Genomic DNA, 25,156 nt, shown 5'->3' with positions numbered 1-25,156 from the left:
TTGAGCAAAAGCCAAACTAGTGATCTGGGTTATCTCTAAGGGTCAAGTACACATAGAATCTTCAAAATATTTGGGATGTCAATTGCACAAACAAAATGTGAAAATGTAAAATGTAATTAGTGTTTCTTTAACATATGGCACTGTTTTCACCTTTATATACAATTAGACCTCAGATTGAACTGGGAACCAGTTACCTTTCGATACCTCGTGATTAATATCTACCATTACCCCACTGATTTGCAGGATGGAAATCTCGGCAGAGCGCCACGGTCTACCCGATAATAGTATTATTTTGCAAACCTTCCGCTGCTCGTCCTTCATTCCTTCTTCAGACATACCACACATCTGATTTGGCTGCTGGGGTACCGTTTAGCTCTTTCCACTCTAAAGCTACTTGTGACTGCAGGTGGATTAGGCCTTCTGGCCTTAAAACGCTATTATTCAGCTGCACACGTCCAATGGGTGCCTCGCTGGCTTTCTGCCCGCCCCTCTGCATGAGCTGGGGTTTATCCCTAAAGGCTTTTAAGGAGGGCTTACTACACTGCTCATTTTTTCCTACTGACCCTTCTACGGATCACAATCCAGGGTAATCATGCAAAGCTTTCTATTGCCTTTCTAGAACCTGTTAATTCACTGACACTAAGAAACCCTGTGCTCCTGCACTACCTTTGCTAAGCCTTCTCACTTGCACAGGATGGCTGAGGTCAGAACAACTCCATCAGTGGCATGCTACAGGTGTCTTAAAATTGGGGGATTTGTTTCTGGAAGGTGAGCTACTAAATTTCCAAACCCTTGTGTCAGACTACCATCTTCACCCGGGTCAACTTCTTATTAACTACGACCTTAAACAACCATTAAATGCCCTATTTCATGTCTGCAACCTAGCTCTAACCCTACATGAGGTGTGCCAGAAGCTCTATACCATAGGGACAGGTGGCAAACTGATAAGATGGGTTTACAGACTTTTCCTGCAACATTGAGACCGCTCCAGGTCTTCTCGTCATACTACATGGGTGATTGATGTGGCCAAACCTCTGCAAGATATGGATTGGACCAAAATACTGGACTTTCCCCCACAAAGTATCCCATGGCTGTCACTTTAAGTACATTCATAGAGCTTCCTTGGGAATGCATTCCACCCGTTGCTTGCCATTGGCTTTGTGGTTTGTAATTCACATTTTGTTGCTTTCAATGTGCTGGCTTTATTTGTTTTAGGCTATCCAGCTTGGGTTCGTCCCTTCCCTTCCCTTGCCCAAACCTTATTTACAGTATCCTTCCGATTGCTCCCTATGTGTAAACAGGCCTGTAAATCTTGTTCTTATCTAACCACATTTGCTGTGCATTGCAAGAATGAGGTCAAATGTCAGACTTGGTCTTCGGTGGGAACTTAGGGGCTCATTCTGAGCCCGGCGGGCGGCGGGAACCGCCATATGGCCGCTCCGCGGTCGAAAGACCGCGGAGGCCATTCTGGCTTTCCCGCTGGGCTGGCGGGCGACCGCCAGAAGGCCGCCTGCCAGCCCAGCGGGAAACCCCTTCCCACGAGGAAGCCGGCTCCGAATGGAGCCGGCGGAGTGGGAAGGTGCGACGGGTGCAGTTGCACCCGTCGCGAATTTCAGTGTCTGCTGAGCAGACACTGAAATTCTTGGTGGGGCCCTCTTACGGGGGCCCCTGCAGTGCCCATGCCATTGGCATGGGCACTGCAGGGGCGCCCAGGGGCCCCACGACACCCCATACCGCCATCCTGTTCCTGGCGGGCGAACCGCCAGGAACAGGATGGCGGTATGGGGTGTTGGAATCCCCATGGCGGCGCAGCAAGCTGCGCCGCCATGGAGGATTCCGGAGGGCAGCGGAAAACCGGCGGGAGACCGCTGGTTTTCCTGTTCTGACCGCGGCCAAACCGCCGCGGTCAGAATGCCCTGCGGGGCACCGCCAGCCTGTTGGCGGTGCTCCCGCATCCCTGGCCCCGGCGGTCCTTGACCGCTGGGGTCGGAATGACCCCCTTAGTGTTTACTCTTCTTTCTTTGACTTCAAAGTGAGAGGATTTATGCGACAATCTTGCTGGATACTGGCGGTAGGAAAGAGTTTTATTTTTATATCACATGACAACATATAAATAAATTCAGAATATATCAGAATTAGGAGTACTAATGGAACAAATACCTTTATAAGATTAAAACAAATCATTGCATCATATGATGCAATTTTCACACATTGTCTGTGCACTGTATAGTTTTATTTGAAAAACTCTATGGCTGTGCAAATGTAATGGTCATTTCAATCAAAAATGTGTTTTCTGTAATGGCAGTGTGATACCACACCATGCATACTCCACTCCACACCACTGCACCCTACTCTGTGCGACCCCACTTTACACCACTCCATGCCACTGCAGTGTGGGACACTGCACTCTTCTCCACTCTGAACCGCTCCACTGTATGCCACTGCACTCTATGCTACTTTACACTATGCCTCTCTACTCTACTCTGTACCACTCTACTTTATGCCAATGCAGTTTATGCCTCTCTACACCACTGCGCTGTGAGTCTCTGCACACTCCCCTCTCCGGTCTCGTCAACACCAATCTACACCGCACAACTCCACTCTATGCCACTCTGCAACACTGCACTGTATGCCACTGCACTCTATGCTAATACACTTTATGCTAGTGTACTTTACTCTGTAACACTCAACTGCATGGCCCTGCACTCTACATCAATACACTGCACATCACTCTAATCTACTCTGCACCACTGCACTCTATGCTATGGCACTCTACACCAATTTACTCTGTGCCATCACACTCTATGCCACTCTACCCTACTCCACTCCACTATATGCCATGCCACTCTACTGTGGAACAATCTACTTTATGCTACTGCACTCTGCGTCACCTCAATCTACCCGGCACCTCTCCACTCTATGCCACTGCACTCTACTCTGGAACAATCTATTCTATGCCACTGCACTCTACGCCACTTTGCCCCACGGCACTCTAAACCACAGCACTCTAGTTCAGTGCTCTCTATGCCAATGCACTCTAAACAACTGCACTAAAGCCATTGCACTCTACTCTGCATCACTGCACTCTATGCCACTCTACTCCACTACACACCACTAGACTCTGACACTGTACTCTACAACACGGCACTGGCCTCCACTATACTCTACACCACTCTACTCTGTACTACTGCATTCTGCACCAATGCATTCTATTCCACTGCACTCTATACCACTCTACTCTGCATAACTCCACTCTATGCCACTGCTCTTTACAGCACTATACTCTACACTGCACTACTCTACACTACTCCACTCTACACCACTGCATTCTATGCCAATCCGAGTCTACTCTGCACTCTGCCACTGCCCCACTCTACACTACTGCACTCTATGCCACTCTATTGTATGCCACTTTACTCCACTCTATGCCATTCTACTCTGCTCCAAGCTACTCTATGCCAATGTGCTGTAAACAACTTCACTCGATGCCATTGCCCTCTACTCTGCACCACTGTACTCAACGCCACTTCTCTGTGCCATTCTACTCCACCCTACACCACTACATTGACACTACTCTGCAGCATTATACTCTACACCACTCTACTCTGTACTACTGCATTATATGCCAGTACACTCCATGCAACAGCACTCTGTCACAGCACTCTATGCCACTCTATTCTGCATCACTCGACTACGCCACTGCACTCAGCAGCACTATACTCTACTCTGCACTGCACCACTCTACACCACTGCATTATATGCCACTTGAGTCTACTCTGCACTCTATGCCACTGTACCACTCTATGCTATTTCACTCTCTGCCACTATTGTATGCCACTCTACTCCACTGCACTCGGTCACTCTAATCTGTCCCATGCCACTCCATGCCACTGCACTCTAAACCATTGCACTCTATGCCAATGCTCTCTAAACAACTTCACTGTACTCCACTGCACTCTATGCTCCCATGATACTCTACTCTACACCACTATGCCACTAACATTTAGCCATGCTGAACAGCAGCCACTCTGGTGTATAACATGGCTAAAACACATTGGCAAAGCCAATAACTCTTGCGTAGACGACACCTATTGGCTTTGCCAAAGCTTGTTAGTACTATGAGATACCGAGGTCCCTTAAAGAACTGTGAATGTGTAAGTCCTTATTTTAAACATGCATTACACTTCATAATATAGGCTGCTACAAAATGTGCAAATACATTTTGGTTGAATAAAAAGTCTTTTAAATTACAGATTTGAATAATATACAGTTTATACCTAGTACTAACATTTTTTATAACAGTCTATTAAAACCACACACTCCACAGCTCACCTTGGAACACCTTTACAGTACCTCTCTAAACGAAAATATCTGTCATCTGAAAGCTTCAAGTGACTCCTTTGATTAAACTCTATGCAGGTTTCCAAGCCCCTTTGCATTTGCAGATTTACCAGTTGCGCACATTTGCATTTCTTTAGGGAAGGAGACACTTTGGCAAGAAGGCCTTTTCTTATCTGTCTGCTCCTCCACCCTCAGAGCACTGGAGACTCCCTGCCTTTCCATCCAGCTGGGGAAACTGATCTGCCCTAATTACATTTTGTACTTTAGCTGAAAGGCTAAAATTAAGGACAGATGCTGTCCGTTAAGCCTTTCATCTCTGAAAACGGACAGTAGGAATAAATTTCGGGCAGTCCGTGAAAATTACGGACGGACGGACGGGTGGTCACCCTAGTGTGTGACCCCAATCTTTTTGGGCGCTTTACCCCTTTGCCTGTTTGACTTTCATAAAGTGAAAATATAGCATTGCTCAAGTACTTTTACCATAAGTGTTCTGTATGAAGTGCTAGCCTCCGCATAAAAAATGACCAGAAGGCCAAAGGAACAAAGGTGAAACACCTTCGATGAACCTGAATTATGCTGGGATGATGAAAAACCTTGCTGATGTAAATCGGTGACTATGATTTCCTTAGAGTTTCGCTTTTGATATTGAAATGTATTATCTTTCTGATAAATAAAATGATAGCCAAATCTAAGCCTACACTCTCATTTCATTTAAAATCTTTCTTGGGTCGACAGCGTCATCCGAGTTCTGTCGTCCTCTCGGTTATTTTTAAAATCCAATGAAAACTGTTTTTCATGCGACCACTAGGGGGCACGAGTGTATAAAGAATGTGATTCTCTTTAATGGTACATACTGCAAAACTTGACAAACGGAACAGCATTGTGATGTGCGATTTCATAGACAATAAGCATTTTGTAAATAACACTGAAAAGGTTTCAGTGGTGAAAAATCTAACACTGTAAATTGAACTTTGCTGTGGTCTGTGAAAGGGGTGGTAGTCTTCATAATTTGTCTCAATCAATTCCATTCATACTTTCGAACCGCCTTTTTGTGCAATCTATGTTAGACACATCTCTCTACAGCTTTCTGAAATCCTCAGTCCGTATACTTGACATCTCATCTCTTTCCTCTTTAGCACACTATATTTAGTCTCTCCTGAATGCACTTCCTCACCTCTCCTTCACTTCACCACCCAGTCCCCCCAAAACCCACAATGCACCCACTTACCTGTGAGCACTGCATTTTCTTTTCACTTTGGCTTGTAAATATTTTGACCACTGTGTACCTCCTTCACACACATTTGTGCAGAATCACAAATGCAACCGGAATACGTGTCTATTGTTTTGGGTGCTCTCCAGGGAGGCCAAGGATTTCATGACTATGTATTCTCAACAATTTATTGAACAACTGGCAGGCGCTGTAAGAAACTCGTACAGCCTTCAGCTTCAACAACAGAACTCTCAATCGTGGCCTGGTATAAACAACCACCCACAACCTGAACTCAGGCACATAGAGGCAACACTATGCTAGAATGACATGCTGCACAAAAAACACAAAGGCACAACATCCTGTAAAATGCAACTACTATTGAGAAATGCAAGATTCCATAAAACTTGAAATATAAAAGCAACTACATCGCTGACATACTTTTACATTCATTCGATCAGTTTTTCCCCTATAAATTCAAGGACACTGCTATTGGGCTCATAAGTGGCCCCTTTCACCACTGTCTTAAAAAAAATAATTATGGTCGGGTCTGGTACCTGGGGAAATCCGATTTAAATCCCTGAGTGAATGCAATGTTCAGATTTAAATCTCTCATTCTAGTATAGTACTTCCTTGAAGGTAGGATTAAATACCAAATAGTCAATAGCATACGGTGAGAGAGTAATACTCCTATGGGTGACACCAAAGACCAATTCATGCATATTTTACAGAACTGCTAACAGTACTTTAAGCAGACAGATGTGCTGTCAAGCCGGACCTAAAAAGCCAGTTAACAGTGCCTTTAGGGATTTTTTTTAAACAGTTATTCTTGTCATTGGCTTTAAGAAAACAATGTAGCTTCTTGTGAACAGTCATTGTTAATGTTGGCCTTACTGGGAAAGTTGATGTTCCAAACTATCAAGAAAACAGGCTTGCTGTTCGTGAACGCCTTTTAATGAATGAAATATCTACATAAAGGGAAATAACTGTTGGTGATGATAGCAGTAAGGTGCTACAAACTGACACCAACTGGTGAAAGGTATAGATGAGGACCAAACAAAAAGCTCAGACGAGCGGCCTAGTGCCTTGAGACGACTCTGTCGCTGATGCAAGCACACTTCTTACCTGAAGAAAATTAAAAGGGACTAACAGCTTAACATTTCTTTTAGAAAATAAATACATTTTATTTGTTGTAATTTGCTGACCTATGGTTGAGGGTATATGGAAATGACACATTACCTGTCTTGGAGTGCAATAAGTGAGCAGTTCAGCAAAGTGTGTGTATTGCTTTGTTGTTGGGGCGCTTGACCAGCCAGTCGGCCACAGAGCCATGGGCATCCCTGGTCCTCCATCCTCTGAAAGAGTATTTATATTTGAGCCTCTCATACTACAACTTTAGTTGTAGCTCCTCTTATCTCCTTTCTCTTCCCAGCACCCTGAAGAGTGAATTGGAGCCGGTGCACTCTCACATACCTCATGTTTGAGATTTGACCCCCGCCCAGCTCTGCTTGAGTGATAGTGCCCTTCATTACCCATTTGTACTGCATTTATCTCATACCCTCAGCTTTGTAAATGGCGCATCTTGCACACTCCGTGCCCTTTTCAATGCGCCATCCAATACCACGTTGTGCCTCCTTGTTTCCTGCACTCTCATGTACCGCTTTATTGGAAGTACCGTTTCTTCAGTGAAAAGAGACTCCATCCTCTACACCCTCTGGTGCTTTAATGAACTGTAAAATGCAGTCCAGAATACCTCGCTCCTCACAATCTATTGCCATTCCAGAGCTGGCTGCATCACTGGGAAGGAGACTGCCAGTGATTAAGACAAACTCGAGGATGTTATCATACACTGCTGACATCTCAGACCTGGGGTGGATGACCTAGGGTGTACTTAGTGGATGAGCGGGGCACCTTCCACAGGCTGGAAAATGCACCTGTAATCCAAAGCCAGATGAAGGGGAGCCCAGTTCAGACTACACCTAATTCCACGGCTGAACGACAGACAAACCCGTTCTGTCTGTCCACCTGACTTCTCTTTGAGGGTCTTGGGCCCGGGGCACCAATTATGCTATGGAAAGTACACTTTTTTTAAATCACGTGACCAGGTTTCTGCACAGCAGCATCACCCATCACAGAGAGCTACATCATAGGCCTTTCAGGGTCCAATGCTGCACGGCTAGTTTTTGAAACTTTCTACCCCTTTAGGGTAAGCTGCGTTTTCTCATCGTAGTTTGGTAATCATCTATTGGATGATTTTCCAAAATTGGCAGGATGAGTCTTTTGACAAATTCTTTAAGCAACTAAGCATTTTCCTTACTGTGTCTGTATTATATAGGCAGGATTGCTGTGATTTTCCTTTGTAATTTACATGAATACCCTTTTAAACTTTTTGTTTTAATCAGGGAGTGTCTGTTTGTCCTTCCTGTTTCGTGAGCCACATCACCTCCGCATTGATGCTGCTCTGAACGTGAATGAGCCACGTGGCTCCGAGGGGGCTGGTGTGCGGGAAGTCCCTAGCAGAGGACACATCTTAGGTGGTTTTGACTGGACAATGCAACTCTGGGCCAGTTGGTGAAAGCTTCTGTCACGGGAATCATTTGAATGCTTTTAAATTCACGAAATTACATTTTTTATTTCTCACCCGGTAGATTTATCCAGCAGGTGAACCATGCAGCCATCACTATTCAGCGCTGGTACAGGAAGCATTCACAGAGGCGCCGGACCGGTGCCGCTGCTCTCCGACGCATGCTCTCCAGCAAGAAAGAGGTAAGACTTTTGGAGTGGTCTCTTCAATTCATTCCTTTTTCTGCTGGGCTTCTCTTCTCCTTCTTTCCCTTACTCTTCTTGTGGCCCTCCTCCCCAACAACCCTTGTTTCTTCTCGCCTCTCCCTCTCTCTTTCCACTTCTCTTTCCCACTTCTCCTTCCCCTCTGCTTTCCCTCCACTAACCTCTGTTTCCTCTTCCCCCCACCCTCTCTCTACACGTTGCTGGTTGTGGAGCCCTACTTTCATAAGCAGGTGCTATACATGCGATTGTATTTATTGTGTTTTGTTCCCGTTTGTTCATGTATCATGTTCTGTAACTGAGAGCCACAGAAGCAGGCGAGGCCCTTGATACTAAGCAACGTATGGACGAGGAGAATACTTTAGCGCAAAGGTGTTGGTAAACCGAATCCAGCTGCTTCACTACTGAACATAATGTGTCAGTTTCTTTTTAAAAATATTAAATACCGATGTAAAGCTGTGCTCTTCCAATTTATTATCATAAGGACATTGAGCTACAGAAAGATGCAATAATTTGCTTAATTTTAGTTAAGCAGAGGAGCCAGGTTTAGGACTCTGGTCTCCTGGTTCCACACGGGTCGCATTTTACATTCGATCACTCTCTCTGGTTGGGAAGGGGACATTGAAGACTAGGATATTCTTTTAATCGGGTTAGCAGGTGCACAGAAGAAAGGCAGACTGACTGAAAACTGTTGTGTCCCTCTTTAAGGAAAAGCAGCAGCAGCTCGCTGAAGAAGGCAATGCCCTGGAGGTGCAGCGGAAGAGAGAAGAGGCGCGCAAGAAAATCCGTGAGGAAAAGGCCCGGCAGGCCAGGACCGCAGCCATTCAGGTGCACAGTGAGAATGAATAATGAGATCTGACCCTTCTCAAGTACCATCTGTCTCCAGGGGTTGGACCTGCTCGGGGTGGCTTACAGTCTTTTCAGAGTGCTGTAAGCCCATTCTGTACCTGTTCATTGTGGTAGTAATGACAGCCCATTTCCATCATTACCTGGCATGCTTGGCTGCTGCAAATGTAGTTGTCACCAAAGCAACTTGGGAAGGAGGTGATGGATAGGAAAACTGAGGAGAGAGGGAGTTGACACACTGTCTCAGAATAACACTGGTCTTGATGTCCTAGGAGCTGCGCCAGAAGCGGGCCCTGAAGTCCTTGGAAAGCAGGCGGATTGCAGAGGACGAACTGCATCTACTAAAGGAAAGTGGTGTTGTGGGAAAAAAGAGACCCACCAGGGGCTTCATGCCAAAGAACGCAGCCTCCAGTAGCCCCAAGGTGAACAATGCAGGTGAGGTAGTTTGTGATAAGTGTCTATTGAATGAGGTGGCTGCATAAGCCAATGGTAGCTAAGTATTCTTCCTGCCCCAGGGATTGACAACAGTAGGTCCAAGGCTCAGTGGTTTTGGTGTGTGCTGCGGTTTCCATAGACCTGTGGTGCCCCTTTGTTTGATGGTAGGGCACTCCTCCAGTGCATACCAGATTCCAGGCCCCGTTAATAGTGCTAAGTGTTGACTGCCCGGCACAATGTTGGTGCTGTGTAGCTGCCAAGACCAGGCTCAGCCACAGAGCTGTTTGCTGCTAGAAGTGGGTCCTGAGGATTATGTTCTCTGCTGTCTGCCCCTAAGCTGGGTTTTTGTGATCTGTTCAGCAAGTCTCATGCCTCATTCATAATGCTGCGTTTTGCAGGGCACTTGAGTCACTCAATGGAAGCCTGATGATTGCCAGGTGACGTCACAGCACTTGCCACATTGATGTGGACTAGAAGCCTACTAGTTTGTTTAAAATATTAATTAACACTAGAAATTTCACAGTGCTATTAAAACCTGCCTGTTATGATATTAATTCAAATCTATTTCTATGGCTGTATGCTCAAACCAGTTGTGTCACTTGGATTCCACCAAGTTGCCACATTTGGCCTTCTACAAATTTCAGTAGCCGTACCGAGCTCTGCTTAGGTGTACCAATATTTCCTCATTAAGGCATTTCAGGTCCTAATATCTCTTCTTATCATGGGAACCTATTTAATGCATGCGTACTAACATACCTGTATTGTCACTCTCGGTTGTTGAGACCTTGTTAAGAAAGCCTGAAACTGCAATTCCCAGACTGGAATTAAGATAGTAAGAGATCCGTTTCTCAAATATTTGTGTGTTTTTCTTTCCTTCCCATATGCTTTTAAGTCACATTGGATTAACTAAAAATATATTCACTTGTGGAAGCATGGATGTGCAAAGAAGTTTAAATGAAGCAAAAATCTATGATCGCCTTTGCATTTTTGTTTTTGAGGGGAGACGTGAGCATATAGATTTCTGAGCATGTTGCATTTGTTATTTTCCAGGTCTGGGTTTCCATGATGTCACAGAGCTGGAGGGAGTTTTCCAGCCTTCGGACTCTGTTTCCCCTACATCAACTAAAAAGGTGGATGAAATTCCACAGGTAAATTACTTTTTGATGGTATTGTTTTTGTGGTGTATGTATGATGTGGTGGCAGCCATTAAGATTTTCTTTCAAGATCTGTTGGCTCCGCGGATCCTCAACAGCGTAAAATATCTTTACATTTTGAGCCTTAATTTCTCAAACTACTACACAAAATCACAAAAAACATGTTGTCTGGATCAAGAACCAGGTTTCTGCCAAATTTGGTGTAATTGGTTGAGCAGTTTTTGCGGTATCACTGTTCAGTTTTCATATGCAAAGATAAACGAGGTAAATGTGTCTTGGGACCCAACCCATTTTCTCAGCCTCAGCTTGATGGATCACCCCAAAACTTTAAAGGAAAGTGCTGAGGTGGATAGGACTTATTTTTGGAAAGTATAGCAAAGATTCATCAAACTGTGCCAAAGGTATGAGCAACCCAACAATGTTTTTCCTTGAAACTTTTTTCTAACTAGAATTACCCAGTGATGACTGCCACTGTGTAATGTGTGTTTGTCTGTGTGTCTCTCTCTCTCTCTCTCTCTCTCTCTCTCTCTCTCTCCCTCTCTCTCTCTCCGTCCCTCCCTCTCTCTCTCGCTCTATATATATATATATGTTCGATGGCATGTGTAGCTGCAGATACACATGCTGTGCATTATCCTGCCATCTAGTGTTGGGCTCGGAGTGTTACAAGTTGTTTTTCTTCGAAGAAGTCTTTTCGAGTCACGAGACCGAGGGACTCCTCCCTTTCGGCTCCATTGCGCATGGGCGTCGACTCCATCTTAGATTGTTTTCTTTCCGCCATCGGGTTCGGACGTGTTCCTCTTCGCTCTGTATTTCGAATCTGGAAAGTTAGCTAAATATCGAAAATTCAACGGTATTGTTCGCGCTCGGTACCGGTTTAGTGTTAGCATATCAGCACCGATAGTAGAAGCGCTCCGGCGGCCCTTCGGGGCTTCCGTTCTTTAGCGGGGCCTGGTCGGCCCGATCGCGTCCATCGTCTAAACTAATGGACCGGATCCCCTTCCGCTTCTGTCCGAAGTGCCACGCGAAGTATCCTTATACAGACCAACACTTGGTCTGTAATCTGTGTCTGTCACCGGAACACAGGGAGGATACTTGTGAGGCCTGTTGGGCATTTCGATTGAAAAAGACCCAACACAATCGAAGAGCCAGAAGACTACAAATGGCGTCGACACCAAGAGAACAGCTCGACGTCGAAGAGGAGGAAAGAATCTCCATCCAGGGAACGGACTCAGACGACTCCGAAAGTGAGCGACCCGCGACAACGCAGAAAACTGTGAGTAAAACTGCCCAGTCCACGACTCACTCCAAGATCGTAAAGACCAAGGGGATGCCACCGCCAGCAGGCCATGGCTTAACCCATCGAAAAGACGGTGACCAAACATCGGCACTGAAAAAGGCCAAACAACTGCCGAAGACATCCGACTCCGGTTGAGATTCAGGCTCCGAACGATCTCGGCACCGAGAGTTCGACTCACCCAAGGTGAAAAAAGTTACCTCAGAACCGAAAAAGACTGTTTCGAAACCTTCGGTACCGAAAAAAGCAGCCTCAGAGCCGAAATTAAGCTCTTACACGTAAGAGCAAGGACTTTCCGGCCAAATGCATGAACATAGATTTGAGCAGGAAATAGGTATGGGGGAACCAGACCATACCCAAAGGAGGCTGCATATCCAGAAAGAGACTGGAAAAATACAAACTCTTCCTCCTATTAAAATCAAAAGAAAGCTGGCATTTCGTGAGTCAGAAATGCAGCCGAAGGCAAAGGTGGCAAGAGATAAAACACCACCACCAAGGTTTTCGCCACAGCCTTCTCCACTACATTCACCACAGCTGTCCCCGGTAACAACACCCCCAATGCAGTCACCGACACATACAAGGATGACACAGGATGATCCGGATGCATGGGACTTATATGATGCCCCGGTATCCGACAACAGTCCAGATTGTTACCCAACAAGGCAGTCACCTCCTGAGGACAGTACTGCATATACGCAGGTACTATCAAGGGCAGCTACATTCCACAATGTAGCAATGCATTCGGAGCCAGTAGAGGATGATTTCCTATTCAACACCTTGGCATCCACCCACACTTCCTACCAAAGTCTGCTGATGCTCTGAGGCATGCGCAAGCACGCTAAACAGGTCTTCCAGGAGCCAGTGAAAGGAAGGGCTATCACGCCTAGGGTGGAGAAAAAATACAAACCTCCCCCAACGGACCCTGTGTTTATAACACAGCAACTGACACCAGATTCGGTGGTTGTGGGAGCAGCAAGAAAGAGGGCAAACTCTCAATCATCAGGAGACGCACCACCGCCTGACAAAGAGAGTAGGAAGTTCGATGCAGCGGGCAAACGAGTGGCAGCACAGGCAGCCAATCAATGGCGGATCGCAAACTCGCAAGCCCTACTGGCTCGCTACGACAGGGCACACTGGGACGAGATGCAACACATTATACAGCACTTGCCCAAAGAACACCAGAAACGTGCCCAACAGGTTGTTGAAGGACAAGCAGTATCCAACAACCAGATAAGGTCCGCATTAGACTCGGCAGACACAGCAGCACGGACAGTCAACACTGCAGTAACCATTTGCAGGCATGCATGGTTACGGAGCTCAGGATTCAAACCAGAAATCCAGCAAGCTGTGTTAAACATGCCTTTTAACCAGGAACAATTATTTGGGCCGGAGGTGGACACAGCAATTGAGAAACTAAAGAAGGACACAGACACGGCCAAAGCCATGGGCACGCTCTACTCCCCACAAAGCAGAGGCACATTTAGAAAGCCACAATTTAGAGCGGGGTTTCGTATGCAAACACCAGAGCCTTCCACCTCGCAAACCAGACCCACCTATCAGGGGCAATACCAGAGAGGAGGGTTTCGAGGCTCATATAGGGGTGGACAATTCCCAAGAGCAAGGGGAAAATTCCAAAGCCCTAAAACAAGTCAAACCAAACAGTGACTTCAACGTCACAAAACCCCAACACTTAACACCAGTGGGGGAGACTTACTGCATACTACAAAAACTGGACACACATAACTACGGACGCATGGGTCCTAGCCATTATCCAACATGGTTATTGCATGGAATTCATAAATTTCCCGCCAGATGTGCCCCCAAGAGCACACAATATGTCCAAACAACACTTAGACCTGTTACAACTAGAAGTCCAAGCATTGTTACAAAAACAAGCAATAGAGTTAGTACCCAACCATCAAAAAGGAACAGGTGTCTACTCACTATATTTCCTAATTCCAAAGAAAGACAAAATGTTGAGACCCATATTAGACCTCAGAACGCTGAATCTCTTCATCAAATCAGATCACTTCCACATGGTAACACTTCAAGACGTGGTTCCCTTGCTCAAACAACAGGACTACATGTCAACGTTAGATCTCAAGGATGCATACTTTCACATACCCATGCACCCTTCGCACAGAAAATACTCAAGGTTTGTAATACACGGCGTGCACTATCAATTCAAGGTGTTACCGTTCGGGATAACAGCCCCAAGGGTATTCACAAAATGCCTTGCAGTAGTAGCCGCTCATATAAGGAGACAGCACATGCACGTATTCCCATACTTAGACGATTGGTTAATAAAAACCAGCACTCAACAACAGTGTCTTCTTCACACGCAATACGTTACAGAAACTCTACACAAACTAGGGTTTTCTATAAATTACCAAAAATCACATCTGCAGTCATCCCAGATACAACAATACTTGGGAGCAACACTCAACACACAAAAAGCGATTGCCACACCAAGTCCACAAAGGGTACAAGCGTTTCAGAATATTACATTAAACATACAGCCAAACCAACACTACCAAGTAAGGTTTGTAATGAAACTTCTAGGCATGATGTCCTCATGCATAGCCATTGTCCCAAACGCAAGATTACACATGCGGCCTTTACAACAGTGCCTAGCAAAACAATGGACGCAAGCACAGGATCAACTCCAAGATCTAGTGTTGATAGACCGCCAAACACACTTCTCGCTTCAATGGTGGAACCCTATAAATTTAAACCAAGGGCGGCCATTCCAAGACCCAGTGCCTCAAGACGTGATCACAACAGATGCTTCCATGATAGGGTGGGGAGCACACCTCAACCAGCACAGCATTCAGGGACAATGGGACAATCCTCAAAAACAACTGCACGTAAACCAGTTAGAACTGTTGGTTCGGGACTCTGCAGTCGCAATCCCAGCTCTGCGAGGACATGCGTGGAGAAGTGTGGCTCAGTGGTTAGAGCGGCAGACCCGGATGCAGAAATCTGGCCCGGGACCAGGGTTCAATTCCTGCCTCGGCGGGTCTTGGGCTCAATTTCCTCAGACCTAATAATTCTAGCATCGGTGCCTAATCTAATTCATGGGTCCCACTCTGTAACTCTGGGCAATAGCTTGCTTAATCTCCACAACGGCCCCAACAGCTCTGGGATGCCTGGCTTCACCTTGGAGGTTTCCCAGGAGTGGGCACGTCACAGGGAAAAGCCAGGAGGGGTTCCACAGCGGTATGCGTACAGCGCCTTGAGACCCTAACGGGTGAGTAGTGCGCTATACAAGTACGAAGTTTACAGTTTAACTGTGGGCAGTGTTTCTAGCATTAAAAGCATTTCAACCACTGATGGCCCACAAACACATTCTTATCAAAACCGACAACATGACGACAATGTATTACCTCAACAAACAAGAGGGACACCCTCGTCACAACTGTGTCTCTTAGCACAGAAAATTTGCCATTGGGCAATTCACAATCACATTCGCCTAATAACACAATACATCCCAGGCATTCAGAACCAGTTAGCCGACAATCTCAGTCGAGATCACCAACAAACACACGAATGGGAAATTCATCCCCAGATCCTACAAGATTACTTTCTACGCTGGGGAACACCAAAAATAGACCTATTTGCTCAAAAGAAAACGCAAAATGCCAAATCTTTGCGTCCAGGTACCAACACCCTCAGTCCAAGGGCAATGCGTTATGGATCAGTTGGTCAGGGATATTTGCTTACGCTTTTCCCCCTTTCCCACTCATTCCTTACCTGGTAAACAAACTAAGTCAAAACAAACTCAAACTAATACTTATAGCACCAACCTGGGCTCGCCAACCGTGGTACACAACACTGTTAGATTTATCAGTAGTACCTCACATCAAGTTACCGAACAGGCCAGACCTGCTAACACAACACAAACAGCAGATCAGACACCCGAATCCAGCATCACTCAATCTAGCAATCTGGCTCCTGAAGTCTTAGAATTTAGACTCTTAGACCTTACACAAGAATGTATGGTGGTCATTAAACAAGCTAGAAAACCTACTACAAGACATTGTTATGCAAACAAATGGAAAAGATTTGTTTACTACTGCCACAATAATCAAATTCAGCCACAACATGCTTCCACCAAGGACATTGTAAGTTACTTATTACACTTACAAAAGTCTAAACTAGCAATCTCTTTTATTAAAATACATCTCACAGCAATATCTGCCTATCTGCAGATTACACATTCAACATCGCTTTTTAGAATTCCAGTCATCAAAGCATTTAGGGAGGGATTAAAAAGAATAATTCCCCCGAGAACACCACCAGTACCTTCGTGGAACCTTAATATTGTATTAACACGGCTCATGGGACCACCATTTGAACCCATGCATTCTTGTGAAATGCAATACTTAACTTGGAAGGTAGCCTTTCTAATAGCTATTACATCACTTAGAAGAGTAAGTGAGATACAAGTATTTACTATACAAGAACCCTTTATACAAATACATAAACATAAAGTGGTTCTCTGTACAAATCCCAAATTCTTACCAAAGGTTATATCACCATTCCACCTAAACCAAACAGTGGAACTCCCAGTCTTCTTTCCACAACCAGACTCCGTAGCTGAAAGAGCCTTACATACATTAGACATAAAAAGAGCACTAATGTATTACATTGACAGAACAAAACAGTTCAGTAAAACAAAACAATTGTTTGTAGCCTTCCAGAAACCTCATGCAGGTAATCCTATATCCAAGCAAGGCATTGCCAGATGGATTGTGAAATGTATTCAAACTTGCTATATTAAAGCAAAAAGAGATCTACCTATTACACCAAGAGCGCATTCCACTAGGGAAAAAGGCGCCACAATGGCTTTTGTAGGAAATATACCTATGACAGAAATTTGTAAGGCAGCCACATGGTCTACGCCTCATACATTCACAAAACATTACTGTGTAGATGTGTTAACAACACAACAAGCCACAGTAGGACAGGCTGTATTAAGAACATTATTTCAGACAACTTCAACTCCTACAGGCTAAGCTACCGCTTTTTGGGGGAGATTACTGCTTATTAGTCTATGCACAGCATGTGTATCTGCAGCTACACATGCCATTGAACGGAAAATGTCACTTACCCAGTGTACATCTGTTCGTGGCATGAGACGCTGCAGATTCACATGCGCCCTCCCACCTCCCCAGGAGCCTGTAGCCGTTATAAGTTGAATGAAAATTGTAAATTTGTAAATAAATACTATTTTAACACACATTATGTACATAATACTTACTCCATTGCATGGGCACATTTAGTATATTCACAACTCCTACCTCACCCTCTGCGGGGAAAACAATGTAAGATGGAGTCGATGCCCATGCGCAATGGAGCCGAAAGGAAGGAGTCCCTCGGTCTTGTGACTCGAAAAGACTTCTTCGAAGAAAAACAACTTGTAACACTCCGAGCCCAACAGTCGATGGCAGGATAATGCACAGCATGTGAATCTGCAGTGTCTCATGCCACGAACAGATGTACACTGGGTAAGTGACATTTTCCATATATACATATATATACGTTCAATGGCATGTGTAGCTGCAGATACACATGCTGTGCATATATTCCGCCATCTAGTGTTGGGCTTGCAGTGTAACAAGTTGTTTTTCTTCGAAGAAGTCTTTTTCTTGAGTCACAGGATTGAGTGACTTCTCCACTCGGTGATAGCGCACATGAGCATCGACTCCTTTGTTAGATTGTTTTCTTTCCGCTGTCTGGTTTGGACGTGTTTCCTCTCGTTCCGAGACTTTCGAATCAGAAACTTTATACTAACTTTATTCTACCGTTGGTATTGTTTCGATCGCGTTTCCATCTGCAATCGATCCGATAGTACCGTCGGGAACAAGAAAACACCCTTTTGGGTGCTTGCGCCCTACTTGGGCCTGTTCCGGCCTAGCACACCATAGCCTGATGGATCGGACTCCATTCCGATTCTGTCCTCGCTGCCACGCGAAATTCCCTTACACTGATCAGCACATGGTATGTAATCTTTGTCTTTCTCCAGAAAATTCAGAGGAAGATTGTGAAGCTTGTCGGTCATTTCGGTCAAAAAGGACACTGCGTGGCCAGAGAACAAGAAGACTCAAGATGGTGTCGAAGTATACAGAGTCCACCGACACCTTAGAGGAAGAGCAGGCACAGACGGCTGTTTCAAATCAGGACACCGACTCCGAAGCAGACTCGGATGAAGACAGCTAACCGATCACTGCACCTCAACATGTGAGTACACCTGCTCCTACGCCCACTACCAAGAGACCTATTAAGGCCTTGGGTGCACCACTGCCAGAAAGCCATGGTTCCATCCAAAAGAAAATTGTCGGCGACCAACCCTCAGGTTCGGGGCCGAAAAAGGGCCAAGTCACCTCATCAACAGGCCACGCCTGTTTCGGTGGTGGAGTCAAGCAAACACATTAAAAGCTCCACCTCTGAGCTGAGCCGAGCCGACGTCCACACTCTTCGGAGTCGAAACTTCAACATCCGGCTTCAGAGCCGAAATCACAGATGGTATCTACGGGACTGAAAAAATTAGGCAACATTTCGGAGCTGAAAAAATCCTTCTACAGAGAAGAGACAGGACATTCGAGCCGTCTAAAGCACATGTCAAAGACAACTACTGAACAATCCTCTTGAGACATAAAACCATCTCAATATAATTCTTAGGACTCTGATATACAGCCCATTTTGGAGGTTATGGACAGTAGACAAAGAAGGATACATATCCATAAGGAGACAGGGGAAATTATTGCTTCACCTCCTCCACAGACCACGAGGAAGCTGGCGTTTCAAGAGCCTCTTGCCACTGCTCCACCACCAGCAAAAATATTTAAAAGAAAGGAGAAGCCATCACCTCTACAGCTCTCTCCACCACATTCGCCACAGCTTTCTTTCTCTCCACCACCACCACTGCCCTTACGAACACACTCCCACACCTACTCACACGGAGATACAGTGGACCCCAGGGACTTGTATGACCCAGATCCTATACCGTTAAATGACGCAGATCTATATCCTTATAAAACCTTCAGCAGCAGAGGATAGTATGGTTTACCCTCGGGTAATTTCCAGGGCAGGTGCAAACTATGGAGTTCAGATGCATGCTGAACAACTGGAGGAGGATTTTCTTTTTAATACATTGACCTCCACCCACTCACACTACCAGTGTCTACCAATGCTGCCTGGTATGCTTAGACATGCTGAAGACCTATTTAAGGAACCTGTTAAAGCTAGGGTTTTAACCCCAAGGATAGATTAAAAAATATATATATAAGCCTGCGCCAACCGACCCAATTTACATCACCCAACATGTACCACCAGACTCTATTGTAGTTAGTGCTGCAAGTAAAAGGGCCAATAGCCAGTCTTCAGGGGATACTCCTCCCCCTGACAAGGAAAGTAGAAAGTTTGATGCTGCTGGTAAAAGGGTAGCTACACAAGCAGCTAACCACGGGCGTATTGCCAATTCCCAAGCCCTGTTAGCAAGGTATGACATGGCACACTGGAATGAAATGCAAGAGTTCTTGCAATATTTACCTAAAGAGGATCAGAAAAGAGTGCAACAAATTGTTGAAAAGGGACAAGCAGTCACTAATAATCAAATTAGATCTGCCCTCAATGCAGCTGATACTGCAGCTAGAAGTATCAACACTAGCATAACAATTTGTAGACATGCATGACTAAGATCCTCAGGGTTTAAGCCCGAAATACAGCACGCAGCACTTAACATGCCTTTCAATAAAGAGCATCTATTCGGACCTGAAGTTGACACAACTATCGGAAAACTCAGAAAGGACTCTGACACTGCAAAAGCCATGGGAGCCCTATATACCACACCTTATTGGGGTTCCTTTCGCAAACAGCAGTTTAGGGGAAGTTTCAAACCCCAAACAGAGGACAACACTTTAGAGCCATAGTAAAATTTAATACCTCAAAGAGTGTCACCACTCCCCCCAAAACAATGACTTCCTCAACATCCCACAATACCACACATCTCCTGTGGGAGGAAGACTGCAACAATTCTGCTCTTACTGGCAACACATCACCACAGATCAGTGGGTACTTTCAATTATCCGCAATGGTTACTGCCTAGAACTCATTTCTACTCCACCAAACATTCCCCCTCGCTTTCACAGACTCTCCCCAGAACACAAAGTTCTGCTAAGAAAAGAGGTACAATCTTTATTACTAAAAGGAGCAATAGAAACAGTTCCAATATTACAACAGTTAACAGGAGTATATTCACTATATTTCCTGATACAAAAAAGAATGCTACTCTCAGACTCATTCTAGATCTCAAACCTCTGAATCTATATATCCTGTCAGAACATTTTCACATGGTCACTCTACAGGACATAATTCCCCTACTACAAAAACAAGATTACATAACTGCCTTAGATCTCAAAGATGCTTACTTCCACATTCCCATACACCCAGCTCATCGCAAATACCTAAGATTTGTAATAGCAGGAAAATACTACCAATTCAAGGTACTTCCCTTCGGCATAACAACATCTCCAAGGGTTTTCACAAAATGTCTAGCTGTAGTAGCAGTCCACCTCAGAAAACACTACATACATGTCTTTCCTTATTTAGACGATTGGCTAATAAAATCAAGCAATATTATACAGTGTCAACTACACACTCAATGCCCAATAGATACCGTACATACATTATGGTTCACAATCCATTAGCAGAAATCTCATCTTCAACCAGCACACGTTCAAGCTTACCTAGGTGCGATTCTCAATACAGAAAAAGCATTAGCCTACCTAAATCCACAAAGGATACAGGCTTTTCAAAACCTCATACCACAAATACAGCCCAATCAAAGTTACACAGTAAGATGCATCATGAAACTATTGGGAATCTTGGCATCATGCATAGCAATAGTACCGCATGCAAGACTAAACATGAGACCACTGCAATTACAGGATCTAGTGTTGCTAGACCGCCAAACTCACAAATCTCTACAATGGTGGAATCACAACAACTTAATAAAAGAGCGGTCATTTTATGACCTTGTGTCTCAGACCATAATAAAAACAGATGCGTCAATAACAAGTTGGGGAGCTCATCTCAACAACCTAACCATACAAGGGGAATGGAACTCAATGCAATTAACTTAACACATAAACCATTTAGAATTGTTAGCTGTGTTTTTCGCCCTAAAAGCGTTTCAACCTCTCAACAGGCACAAAACAGTCTTAATAAAAACAGACAATATGACAACAAAGTATTATCTGAAGAAACAGGGGGGAACACATTCATCTCAATTGTCCCTTCTAGCACAAACAATATGGAAATGGGCAATTCACAATCAGATTTACTTGCTAGCGGAATAAATCCCAGGGATACACAACCAGCTAGCAGACCTACTCAGCAGGACGCGGCAACAAATACACGAATGGGAAATTCACTCCAAGTACTTCAACAGTACTTTCAATTGTGGGGAACACCAGACATAGACCTTTTCGCAACAAGCAAAAACACAAAATGCCAAAACTTTGCATCCAGGCACCCACGCTGTCCAAGGGCAATGCTCTATGGGTCAACTGGTCAGGGATATTTGCTTACACTTTTCCCCCTCTCCCATGAATTCCATTTCTGGTCAACAAACTGCGTTACACCTCTCTCACCATAATTCTCATAGCACCCAGGTGGGCACGACAAGTCTGGTACACAACACTCCTAGATTTGTCAGAAGTACCCCGTCGCAAACTTCCAAACAGACCAGATCTGTTAACACAAAAAAAGGGTCAAATCAGGCATCCCAATCCCAGTGTACTAAGCCTAGCGATTTGGCTCCTGAAGTCATAGTTTGGATATTTACACCTTCCATTAGAATGTATGGAAGTTCTAAAACAAGCACGCAAACCTGAAGGGACGCTATAGTTAGGCTCCCATTTTAAACATACAAAACCATAGAAATTCACCTATCATAGTTAGTTATCTCAAGAAACTATAACTCATGCCCCCGCCATACGCAGTTTTTTCCTCAACAATTTTACTGCAAATATTACATTGATATTGTCAAGGATGTTATCAAAGATGTCATGAGTGCCGTAATTTGAAAGGTAATTAGCAGTGCATGGCGAGGGCACAACTTATAGTTACCTTAGGGCATTCCTATTTTCTAATTATAACATCCCTGTAAACCTTTGGTTTTTTTCAGTGAATTTCTAATTTTTTTTTAACGTATAGAAATTTTTATTGCTATAGGTTAATCCAACCACAATGAGGCAATGGTTGGCCACAGGGCCAAGGCCAACCCCTTATAAGCACCCAACCTTACACGGTGCACGGCCTTCGCCAGTACACAGTGGAGGTTGCCCACAAGACCTGGCCTGTAGCCAGACTCTGCCTCTCTGGGTGTCAGAATAGGTGTGAGAGGGTTATCTGGGGGGTGAGAGTGGGTGTGAAAGTGTCTGTCTGGGTGTGAGAGTGAGTACATCAGTGTTTTAGGGGGTGCGTCAGTGTCTGAGTGGGTCTGTGAGTGAGTGAGTGTGTGTGTGTAACTGTATGAGTGGGTCTGTGAGTGACTGTGTGAGGGTCTGACTTGGGGCTGTGTGTGTGTGTATACAAGATTCTGAGTGGGTCTGTGAATGGGTGCATGAGTGTCCGGGTGGGTGCATAAGGGTCTAACTGTATTTGTGAGTGGGAGAAAGAGATTGAAAGAGAGAGAGAAAAAGAGTGAGAGGGGCATTAATAGAGAGTTTTTTAGGCTTTGATGTATGATATACTTAGAATGAGATTAACAGCAGTTCCTTCCTAGTTGAAGCATTTAATCTCTGTTACCTGCACTCGTGCAGAGTACAGAGATGAAAGCTTTGATTTTTGACAGCTGGACCAGTTTGACAGGTCCTGCTGTCAAAAACTGAAGTGTTTGCTGTGGCTTGACTGCAGCTTCAGAGCTGCAGCCAAGCCATAGCAAACAGCTATGTCCTGGGGTGGGCACCCCAGGACATAGCAGGAGCTGGGCTTGGGGGGTGGTGGTCCCCAGGGCCATCAGTGGCTCCTTGGGAGGGGGGGGGGAAGGACTCACAGCCCCCCTCCAACATTCATAGCCCCGGGGAGGTTCTGATCCCCAGGGCTAAAGGGGGTCGGAAATGGACCCCTTCACTATTGTTTATGTATGCCCTGGGGAGGTGGCCCCTCATATTTGATTATGGCCCCAGAGAGGTGGTGGTCCTCGGGCTGTGGGAGGAGAGGGGGCTCATGCTCCCCACATATTTAATTACAGCCCTGAGGAGTGGAGTTCCCTTGGGCAGCGGGGTGCAATACCTCCGCATATTAATCATAAGTCCTGGGTAGGTGCAGTTCCCAGGGCAGAGGGAGCCCCTCCCTTGCATTTTTCAGCAAATGCCCCCGGGACTTGGCCAAACCGGGGGCTTTATAATAACGAAGTGCTGAAGACCGCGCTTTATTAATTTTGTTTCTTTTACGGCAGATCCACTGCGGCTCCGGCCTTAAAATTAAAAAAAAAAAAACTTTTTAGCCTTCGGGGAGTGTTCCCCTTGGGACCACACCACCAGAGCTAGGGTCAGGGTGTTCGTACCATGGAATCTTTTCTTAATTATAAAAAAAAATAAAAATCTGGGACTCTGCTTCAGCCGAGTTCCAAGATGCCTGACAAAACTTCAACGGCTTCCTTGTTGAAATGTCAGCAATCCGATCTCAGCACGAGATCGGGAGGAGTTGCAAATCCTTCACGTCCCTATACATTCAAATTTGTTTTCCCCTAAATTTCTCAAAAACTACTGAACGGAACCACCCAAAAATAAAAATAGGTCACTTTCTGGACCAGGACCTACCTTTCTGCGAAATTTGGTGTCATTCTGTCCAGTTGCTTCTTTGCTATCATTGTTCAAAATCCCTATGAAAAAAGTGAAAGGGAAAACGTGTTTTGGGACCCCCCCCCTTTTTCTCGTTCCCCTTTGGAAGGATCACCCGTAAACTTTCCAGACAGCTGACGTGACTGGCAAATTTTGGGAAAGTTCTGTGAAGATTCATCAACCGGTGCCAAAGATATAGGCAAGAAAAAAAATACTTTTTATATAGAAACTAGGTCCTAACTAACCACCACTAGGTATTCTACATCTATCTATCCCCCTCTCTCTCTCTCTCTCTCTCTCTCTCTCTCTTATATTTATATATATATATGTTCGATGGCATGTGTAGCTGCAGATACACATGCTGTGCACATCCCGCCATCTGGTGTTGGGCTCGGAGTGTTACAAGTTGATTTTCTGAGAAGAAGTCTTTTCGAGTCACGAGACCGAGGGACTCCTCCCATTTCGACTCCATTGCGCATGGGCGTCAACTCCATCTTAGATTGCTTTTTTTCCGCCATCGGGTTCGGACGTGTTCCTTTTCGCTCCGTGTTTCGGGTCGGAAAGTTAGTTAGAATCTCGGAAAAATCATCGGTATTGTTTGCGTTCGGTATCGGGTTAGTTACAACAGATCGACACTGAATTAAGAAGAGCTCCGGTGGCCCTTCGGGGTTTTTTCGATCCCCGTCGGGGCCTGGTCGGCCCGGCCACGTGTCTCTTCAAGGCTGATGGAACGGACCCCATTCCGCTTCTGTCCAAAATGCCATAACAAGTATCCATATACAGATCAACATCTGGTCTGTAACTTGTGTTTGTCACCAGAACACAAGGAGGATACTTGTGAGGCCTGTCGAGCGTTTCGGTCCAGGAAGACACTCAGGGACCGAAGAGCAAGAAGACTGCAAATGGCGTCGGCGCCGACAGGACAAGGGCGTTTCAAGGAGGAGGAAGAAACATTCTCCACCCAGGATTCGGACTCTGAGGAGATCGATCTCGAGGAAACGCCGAAAACCGTGAGTAAGACGTTGAAACAAAGAACTCACGAGAAGACCGCTAAAGCCCAGGGGACGCCACCGCCAACAGGCCATGGCTTAACCCGAAAAATAGGTGACCGTTCATCGGTACCGAAAAAGGGCGAGCTGGTGTCGAAGTCATCCGACTCCGGTCGAGATACCGGCACACAGCAATCTCGGGCCCGAGATAGTGGCTCAGAGAAGATTCGGCACCGAGACAGCGGCACCGAAAC

The 25,156-nt window shown here is 45.3% G+C and overlaps 1 protein-coding gene across 4 annotated transcripts in view; it reads left to right on the top strand.

Annotated features, from left to right (window-relative positions):
- The window catches only part of CEP131 (centrosomal protein 131), a 313,831-nt gene that overhangs the window by 56,232 nt on the left and 232,443 nt on the right, over positions 1 to 25,156 (top strand). For all 4 annotated transcript variants that reach the window (XM_069199754.1, XM_069199751.1, XM_069199752.1 and 1 more), the window contains 4 exons: positions 8,197 to 8,314; positions 9,041 to 9,160; positions 9,451 to 9,613; positions 10,664 to 10,761. In XM_069199754.1, the coding sequence (XP_069055855.1) occupies positions 8,197 to 8,314; positions 9,041 to 9,160; positions 9,451 to 9,613; positions 10,664 to 10,761 (499 nt within the window). The remainder of the gene's footprint in view (positions 1 to 8,196; positions 8,315 to 9,040; positions 9,161 to 9,450; positions 9,614 to 10,663; positions 10,762 to 25,156) is intronic.

Source organism: Pleurodeles waltl, chromosome 7 (genome assembly GCF_031143425.1).
Source record: "Pleurodeles waltl isolate 20211129_DDA chromosome 7, aPleWal1.hap1.20221129, whole genome shotgun sequence".
Lineage (NCBI taxonomy): Eukaryota > Metazoa > Chordata > Amphibia > Caudata > Salamandridae > Pleurodeles > Pleurodeles waltl.
Note: the sequence above shows the minus strand (reverse complement) of the source record. Positions and strands in the feature narration are given on the sequence as shown.